This window comes from Chaetura pelagica, unplaced genomic scaffold (genome assembly GCF_000747805.2).
Source record: "Chaetura pelagica isolate M959 unplaced genomic scaffold, ChaPel_1.0 scaffold115, whole genome shotgun sequence".
Lineage (NCBI taxonomy): Eukaryota > Metazoa > Chordata > Aves > Apodiformes > Apodidae > Chaetura > Chaetura pelagica.
Genome location: NW_009953761.1, coordinates 401,766 through 411,168, shown reverse-complemented (window position 1 = coordinate 411,168; position 9,403 = coordinate 401,766). Strand labels below are relative to the sequence as shown.

Below are 9,403 nucleotides of genomic sequence, written 5' to 3'. Positions count from 1 at the left end.
CGTGCCCAAAAAAGCGGGCGGGGGGCCGGGAACGGGGGGGGGGGGGGGGGAGGGGGCTGGTTGGCATCCCAGTGCTGGGATGCTGAGGAGGAGGAAAAGCAACGCCCTTCACAAGACATGCTTTGAATAACAGCAAACATCAACTGGCCCTTCTCCAGAGCATGAGCTGGAGGCAGGTTTCAATCTCCAGGGACTCTGAAGTCCTACTTCTTGCCGGTGAAAAATGCTTTCTCTCCCTGCCCCCCTCAGCAGGCTCCTCTAATAATCCTCCTCCCTACAAAAAAAATAAATAAATTGAAAAAAAGAGTTGCTAAGGTCTGGTGAATGGAAAATGCTGCATCTGAAAATCCCTTCTTCCCTCTGGAGACAGCAGGTGCCAGCATTCCTTTGGGACCAAGGGAAATCATCCCCCTTGCACCCTGGTGCTGCTGCAATCTCCCATCTGCCAGTTACTTCATCTCCCATGTCCACTTCTGAGTCGGGACACTGTCCCCTGAGACAGGGAATCCAGAGCTGGGCTGTCTTCAGGCAGGATTACCTGGCCCTTTCAAATCGACACTGTCTATCCAGACAAAAATGGCCCTTGAAGATTGTGAACATGCACACATGCATGCAACACACACAAATGACAGGGTCAGCCCACCCAAGGGTATTGCTGGTGCTCACAGTTTCTGCCAGCAGTTTCCTCTCTCTGGTTTACCTCTGCTGGACTCCCAAGTCAAAGCAGGTAAGGGAACAGCAGCCACCTTTTCCACGCTACAACTCTTGGATGGCAACAGTGGGTCCTACACCTGGAAAGAGGAGGAGCAGTGTAGGGGTCATGCTCTTCCCAGGTCAATAAGCTGGGACATCGACGTGTAACACTCGAGATGTTCCCTTCTGCCAGTGCTGGGAAATATTGTGACCAGATGGAATGGGTCTTGGGATGCTGTTCATGAGAGGGAACAGGGCAGCCAAATCAGATCAGGAACAGGATCTAACCTTTAGTACAGTGACACATTTGCATTGCAGAATACACAAACAAATCAAGATTTATGGTTATATGACCAAAGGAAGTGAAACGAGTATTGCACCAAAATGGGAACATCACCCTGGGTCAGGCTGCCCATCCAGCCCAGATCTTTGGCAGCATCTCATAGTGGCATGTACAAAAATGACCCAGGAAATACTTCTTTCTGCAATCTGTGGTTTTAATAACAATATGTAAGACGCATCCTCAGTGAGCTCACAGTGTGCTTTTTTAAGAATCTGTTCCTATTTCAGCGATATGACACACACACTTTCCTGTTAGCACATGCGTTACTAAAAACAAGGACAATGCAATTGGCTTTATAGAACATTTTATTTGGAGAGACTTCTCACATCATTGAATATTGGTTCATTATTAAGGCAATTCTGAAGGGGCTGGAGGGGAGGGAGGGGGAGAGGAAGGGAACTGAGACTGTGTCAACAGGATTGCTTTAAGGCAAAATTCCTTCCTTCTGCATTTCACCATGCTAAAATCCACGTAAAGGCCAGAACAGTAAATGACTCAAGCCAAGGAAGAGATTCAGTGCAAATATATCCCACTCACTACCCTCAAACACATCTAGGTCCTCAGCTGAGGCAAATTGACAGCGTCTTGTTAGCTGCAAAGCTGTGCTGATTTAGCTCTGTTGAGGATCCCAGGCTGGGTTCAGGGAAGCATTTTAGTATGTGTTTCATATGCAAGCCCACATGAAAATGCTCTCCTGAATCAGGGCCACAGCCCTTTGAGTGCAAATCTGTACATTTAACAGGGTTTAATTCTTATTCACTACATAAATATATATTTCTGCATCCCTTTGGTTTACTTCTTATTGCTACTAACTGAGTGTACCCCCTTAGTTTCTTCAACATGATTTTCGTTTCTATCATGCTTTGCAATCTGCTTATGTTTTAAGTGCATTATGACATAAAACTGGGTTATCCTTTGGAGAGCATTTCTTGCAAAGGTTGCAGAGTTTGGGTGTTCTTGGAGGACCAGGTTATGGTGTGGGGTTTTTTGGGGGGAGTAGTAAAGTACTCTGTGAGTAATGCCACAGACAGGCAAAGGCATAACTTGCAGGGAAAAGTACTGCTCAGTTCATATACCAGCAACACACAGCAGACTCCAAACACTTCTCTCTTTCCACAAGCATTTCCTAAGAGGATTCTACCATTTCAAAAATACAGTCATTAATACCTGCATTGGCTCGGGGAAACCCCTTTTGTTATCCCAGGTGCAAAATGAAAGTAGGGCAGAAATGCTACCAGAAGCATGAAGACATTTTCAGGCAGAAGCAGTATATAACATTTCATAATCCTCAAAGCTGTCTGTACCTACAGACAAAGACCTCCAGGTAACCTCTGACAGAAAACCCTGGTATCTACTAATAAAAGGATATGTATCAGCCTCACTATTGAAAACTTATTCAGGAATATGAAATGGTTATATCTAGCAAAGTGGAAGATAAGGCAAAAATATCAAGCACGTATTACTGTTCAAAAAAACCCATTTCCTGGATACACGTGGATACATGACTTTTGTATTATCTGGAACCATGTGTAACATTCATGCCTTAAAAGCATGAGCACCCTGAAGCGTATTTCCTTGATTGGAGAAGAGCATCCAGTTTGAGGGAATCAAAAGGGTGAATACCAGGCATCAGTACAAGTCTTTTGTGCTTTAAACCTTCTTCATGCCTTTTCCCATAAGGCAAGCAAACACTGTCATGACCATTTTGGGTTTGACTTCAACCAGGTCTTCTGGAAGGGCATAGACTCTTGCTCCAATTTTTCTCGCCATAGAGATGGCATATCTGCATTGCAGAAGTAAGAAAAACAAAACAAAGAAATAAATTAGTGCAGTAGCATTAATTTTCCCTCTGTTAAGAAGTTTTCTACATGCTCAGTACTAGAGTGGACTGGGAAGTTTCTTTTTGATTCCTCAAGATTAAACTTTTCTATAGCAATGTATAAGACAGGTTCATAAGGACCTAATTTCAACCAAAAGGTAGAGTGTATCCCCTGAGCACTGATTACCTGCAGCATGGGAGACTGCAGGTCAAAGTTTGGCTTGAAATATTTACTCTCCCATTCCCTGAAAGATTATCCTCACAACCAGCCATTCTGGTCTTTCTCCCCCTCAATCTCTGTGACTCAGTCTTTGTACATAAACAAATTAATGAGGATGGAAAGCAGAAGACTGATACTGGTGGAGATGAGTGCTGTTGGAAAATCAACATTCAGGGATTTCTCTTCTGTATGAGTCACACTCAGAATTTTCAAGCTGACCTTCCCACCTCCCTGCTCAGAGTGCACTGTTGCACAGCTACTGGCTGTTCTCCTCTGGGTATGTCTCTTCTACTTTTTTTTCATGAAAAAAAGCTAGAAAATTCCAGGGTCTTCCCACTGAAGACCACATAAATTTGTGAAATTATCCTCAAAACACAGGAAACATGGCAAAGGTAGGGTGAGAAGGAGGGGACAAGGGGAAAACATCAGCAGAGGGGTGAAGAAATTAAGTACATAGAGAAGCAGAAGTAGGATTGTAAGGAAATAAAGAGAAAAGACAATAGGAAATTGAGGAGGAAAAGCAGAGTGGGAAAAGTCTTTATAAAAATGATGGCAGCTCTGATTGCCATGCAGTCATCCTTTTCTCTTTTGAAGTTGCCACAGAGCAAAAAAAGAAGCTAAACCAATGAACAGACTGGGAGGTGATCTGTAGAACTCTGAAAGGAAAGGGAGAACCCCCCAGGACTGGCTCTCTGCTAGGAAATGGAATGAAAAATCAATATCCACATCCATAAACCAGTTTTTCAGGCACGAATCCTGTCCTCCCTCTTCTCTCTTAAATATGCCCTTGTTCCACTTCTATATGACTAAAAAGGTATCATGACCTCTAATCACTGGTTTCCATGGCTCACTATTGTTGGCATTGTTCCCTGATCTCTGAAAGAATTTTAAATTTAATAAGAGAAAATAGGAGCTTGTGAAGCCAAGTGGTTTTTATCCCTTCAAGGGAATTATAAAGTAGGAATTATAACATTACACACTTCATTTCCATTGATAGTCTTTTTAACTGCATAACTCCTAGCCTTCATGCTTCTAACACTGGAGATATTTCTCAGTTGAGGTTGTGCCAGGTGAGAATGACAGCAGAGCAGTTTTCAAAGACAGAGCCAAGCAAGCCTGAGCAGGTAACTTGTGTTAAGTGCCACTTGACATGAACATACTTAGCATTATTTAATTTCTCCTCATCATTCAGGTCCTCTATTTTTAAGAGGTCATATTTGATTGATCCTGGTTGAATGGCATCAATGAGATCCAGGACTGGCATGCTGGTGCTGATTTTGCTGTCCTACATAGATGAAAAATACAATTAGATGCAAGAACAGGATGACAGATCTCCCACAAAGCCAGAGTCGAGGCTCAAGAGCAACAGAAACCTCAGTCAAATACCATGTACATCTTCACAAAGGGCCACTCTGCATCATTTCTCACCTAAGGCAGACTAAGAACTCTTTCAAGGATTCCTTTTTCCCCCAGTGGATGAGACATCATTAAATCAAAAGATGGGGTGCTGGGCTAGCAAATTAGCTTCCTGTGGGGAACTGACATTGATACACGTCTACTGGTGGGAGGTGCAAGGGGGACCAGCTGTGTGACTCCTGAGCTCATTATGTGAAGTCTGATGGATCTGCCCTTGCCTGGTGCAAACTGCTGATTTACATCCACTGAGCATTCCCCAGCTTGGGAAGTGTTGCAGTTATGTTAGCAAAATTGGAAGCTCTCTGGAATCGGTCTGTCTCTGTGTTTATATGGTACCTTGCAAATTAGGGCAAGGTATCCCTGAATGGTTTGATATTTTACTTTTTAATACTGTCATTTGTAATTGCTGTTGCTTAACAATCAACCACACAGCAGTTCTTGCTTAATTCCAGTCATCATTCCTGGCTCCATACTTTGATTTCCTACATCAAAGCATTTAAGGTGTTTCCTGTTATGTTCAAATCATGTTTCTGTTACCTTCTCATAATAAAGCCCCTTGAATAAAATCTGTATATCTGAACATGCCTTCAGAAAGGAATGAAAAATAATCAAACTATGTAGTTAATTATACAACAAAACATTGTGTGCATGTATATGCATATAGATATTTGTACATATATATAGGCAATGTATATAACATACACAAACACACTTAATAAGAGATTCCTAAGCAGAGACTTCCAACAAAAAAATGTACCTTGAAACTGGAGATGGTTGAATCCTTCCCAGCTGCAGTCAGTGTTTCATTGACCCAGCTGACAATGATTTCATCATTGACCTTCTCTCCACCACCAATGTCTTCAAGGATATTCAGGGTGTACCTTAAGAGGGAAGCCAGGATACCTGCATTTGCTCAAAATCTGCCATAACCTCTGAAGCATCCTGAAAGTGTGCAGCCTGACTGGGATCAACAGTTCTCTTAGTCCTGATATTACCCTGCTTCCTACACACTCACAGTGTATATGAGTTATAATACGATAATTAATCTTATGGGTCTAATTCAACCTCCATTCCCTATTCACTGTTTCGGGAGCATCAAAAGTTTTTGAATACTCAAAATTCTTAAAAGGTCTCTGTAAGTGGATATCAGTGTAAATGACTCATTCTCATGGTGTTCAAAAAAAACAATCACTGACTTTAGGGCCAGAAGGGAATTGTTATGCTAATCTAAGACTGACCTTCTGCATAAACACAAGCCTGGAGTATTTTGCTTATATGTTAGCATACACCTTGGAAAGGCATCTCAAACTGATGACAAGTAATCTCCACATCCCATGACTATTATCTGCCTGATAAGCCTATACCTGTCTTTGTAGATTTAATTTAGTCTGTATTAAGTTCCTAGCCACTGGGGTCTCTTTACACCCAACTATGGAGCTCTTAAATACACATACACAAACACATCCATGCACAGAATTTCATTAAAGTGGGGAAAGCTACCAAGTTGCATCCACTTCAGGTAGCAGATTACAAAACTTCTGCATCATTTCCTTGTTTCCAATACTTTCTCCCCATTCCTTGACACAGAGACCTTTGAACTTCTTTTTCTCTCTTCCATGCAATGAACTTTTATTCATGCTATACAGTTAGTGACAATAATGATATTTTGCATGAGCTGACTGTAATGGCCTTGCCCACAAGATAATGTTTCCTGATCCTGATCTCCTAACTAGGAGTGAGCGAAAGGTTACTCTCTGTATAAGTGCAAACAGGAGTGAGAAAGCTGTAACCTGTAGAACCCTCTCAGTGCCAGGATCAGGAAACTATTGCAATGCAAACTGACTAAACCAAAACACTCTGAACTTTGTGTCATACCTTCTCATCAACTGCCAGATTAGAGCCAGTGTGAGCGTACGGTTTCCTTCATTCAGATCTTGCCCAGCAATGCCAACAAGGGAGAATTTGGCTTTGTTCTTTCCCAGTTCTACTGCATAGTTGCAGTTTTCAAGCTGTTAATGACAGAGTCAGTTAGCACAGTTCAAAAATATAGAAAATAAAAGAAGGCAAAACACTGTTACTTTAAATTCTTTGGATCACTTTGCTCAGATTCTTCTGGGCAAACAGGAGCTTTGGGGCTCTGTGATAATACAGCTATTTGTCTACCAGCCACCAGTTCCATCCCCAAAATACCATGGCTAACAGTTAACATAGAAGGAAATATTAGTCTTCCTAATCAGGGCCTGAAAAACTCCTTACCCTGAAAAATGTGAATCTATGGCTCATGGGTACCTCCAGCACCCTGGCATTGCACTGAGACAAAGGATTAGTGTCCCAGGTAATATTTTAGATCAGTTAATCACTATGGCCTAACTGGATGGAATTACTCATCTAGATAGCTGGGAGAAAGCTTTGTATTTAGCAGCAACTCTGCAATCGGTTCTTGAGGCATCTAGTCAAGAATGTTTAACATCACTGTCTTCACTTGATGTGGAAGGCAGTGATCCAGACACTTGCAATTAAGCTGGTGCCATATGATTCACAGTGAAGACACATTATAATTGGTGACTAAGACGGTAGCAAAAGTGGTCTGCAAATATAGTTTTTAAATATTGACACCAAATGTGTCAAGTCTTTTTACTTTACAAATGTCGTTCACCTGTCAACAGAGCCAGTGAGTCAAAAGTATGTATCCTTTTCAGAATGAAAGATTATACACTGACTAGACAAAAAATCATTTAATGTGCTGTATTTGGGACTTGAGAGCAACACGAGTGCCCACATTGCTATTTCAAATGATGTAGACATCCTCTGAGGATAAGGCATCACTACTGGAGCTATTAAAGGTTTTTGTACCTTCTTCATGTTACCACCCAGTTTAGGATATGGTGGTTTGTTCACTCTGTTCCAGTCTACTGGCACTTTGATCTTTTCATAGAGCTGGAAGATAACCAAGGCATCTGACAGGTCACTGAAAACAATAAAAAAGATACATTATTGTCCAAAGAACAGAGAAAAGTAATCCAACTAAACTATTAGTAGAAATAAACTTAGTTTACTTATTTAAAAAAAAAAAAAACAAAACACAAACCAAACAAAAAACAAAACCAAAACCATATATTTTTATAGGACCCAAAAGTTTTTATATATTTGTAAACGATTTGCTGGCTGTATTTATCATCTGAAGGAACTGCAATACCTCGTCTTACCTATATAAGTGATTTACACGTGGACTAACACCCAAGGAGTTCATCCAGTTTCTGAATGTCCTCTCTTCCCTTGTCTCACCTAAAACAGATACATCAATCAACTGGCCTGCAAAACACAGCACTCCAGTAAAATAAGTGTCTTGTGATGAAACCATAATTCAGAATTTACAGCACACTGAACCATAAACAGATGGAGAGACTGGTTGAAATAAGAGAGCATGGTGCAGTGTGTAATATTTCTTCATGCCCTATATATTAGAGCATTTAGCCAGACTGGCCTTGAAATGCCTTCAAGAATTCAAGAACAGCCTATGCCTTAGCATGAACAGTTTCACTATGAGGATGAGATAGAAGCTCAGCAAATGATCCATACAACAGTGGTCCTAACCCAAACCCAGAGCAAGCAGGTAGCAGATTTATGCAAAATCTGATTTTAAATTATGTTCTTAGTTAAGGGAATGCCAGATCAACTCTAGTTTCAAATAACAAGCATGCTCAATAGTCCATACTGGTTCAGACACCCCACAAACTTTTTTGTCTTATAAGATATGGTATCCAGAGCAACCAAGCTGGTGAAGGGTCTAGAAAACAAGTCCTATGAGGAGAGGTTGAGGGAACTGGGATTGTTTAGTTTGGAGAAGAGGAGGCTGAGAGGGGACCTCACTGACCTCTACAACTACCTGAAAGGAGGTTGTAGGGAGGTGGGTGTTGGCCTCTTCTTCCAAATGAATAAGAACAGGACCAGAGGAAATGGCCTGAAGTTGCACCAGGAGTGGTTTAGACTAGATAATAGGAAGACTTTCTTCAATGAAAAGGTTGTCAGGCACTGGAAAGGGCTGCCCAGGGAAGTGTTGGAGTCACCATCCCTGCATGTATTGAAACAATGTGTAGACGTGGCACCTCAGTATATGTTCTAGTGGATATGATGTTTGCTTTTCTGGGTTTTTTGGGTTTTTTAATCCTGGGTGGATGGTTGGACTCCATGATCTTAGAGGTCTTTTCCAACCACAATGATTCTGTGATTCTGTCAAAATACCCAAAGCCATGTGCAGGCAAAGAGCAGCCTTCTTTTCTCCAGGCTGCCTGTGCTAAAGATGCAGTGAATATTTGCCTGAAGGACATAAGGCTGGGTTAACATATCACCAACCCTGTCATGGGTGGCCAAGAACATCGTTTATTTGAATTACCCTTACCTTCAATAGAGCTCCAGTCGATGTCCTGGTTCTCTGGCTTATGCAGGGCAGGGAACTTGTTGAACAAGTTGGCGATGAAGGCCAAGTTGAGCTTGGGGTTCCCCCGGACGACGTCGGTGGCGGTGACGAACTGGCGGCAGCCCAGGCGCTCTGCCTGCTGCAACATGCACTCGGCGCGCTGCACGTCGTCCTTCTCCTGGCCGGCAGAAAAGGGGCCCTCAGCCTCACCCCACCACCTGGCACTGCAAACCAGGCCCATGCAGGGTCTTCAGCTGTGGAGCTGGCTGTGGGGCTGCTGAATCCAACCTTGTTGGATTTATAGCTGTTTCCTTTCCCACTTTTACTAGCAGCAGGTCTGTGGTCTCGAATTGAGCTTTGCCTGCCATCCAGCCATCCCAACACACTGCCTTTACAGTTATATTCCAAATAAAAGAGGATGGTTGGATGAAATTTCCAAATAAATGTATTTAAATATACTTGTTACATAGTGGTGGTTTATCAGTGTGGTTCAGC

At 42.1% G+C, this 9,403-nt stretch overlaps 1 protein-coding gene across 2 annotated transcripts in view; it reads right to left on the bottom strand.

Moving 5' to 3' along the window:
- Positions 1-1,332: 1,332 nt before the first annotated feature.
- Positions 1,333-9,403, bottom strand: part of LCP1 (lymphocyte cytosolic protein 1 (L-plastin)) — a 20,260-nt gene continuing 12,189 nt past the window's right edge. The window contains exons 9-15 of one of the 2 annotated variants that reach the window (XM_010000840.1): positions 8,891-9,086; positions 7,698-7,776; positions 7,345-7,459; positions 6,367-6,500; positions 5,249-5,372; positions 4,236-4,360; positions 1,333-2,819 (exon numbers count right to left, since the gene is read on the bottom strand). In XM_010000840.1, the coding sequence (XP_009999142.1) occupies positions 2,687-2,819; positions 4,236-4,360; positions 5,249-5,372; positions 6,367-6,500; positions 7,345-7,459; positions 7,698-7,776; positions 8,891-9,086 (906 nt within the window). In that variant the 3' untranslated portion in view covers positions 1,333-2,686. The remainder of the gene's footprint in view (positions 2,820-4,235; positions 4,361-5,248; positions 5,373-6,366; positions 6,501-7,344; positions 7,460-7,697; positions 7,777-8,890; positions 9,087-9,403) is intronic. The other variant, XM_010000839.1, reaches the window with a different exon arrangement.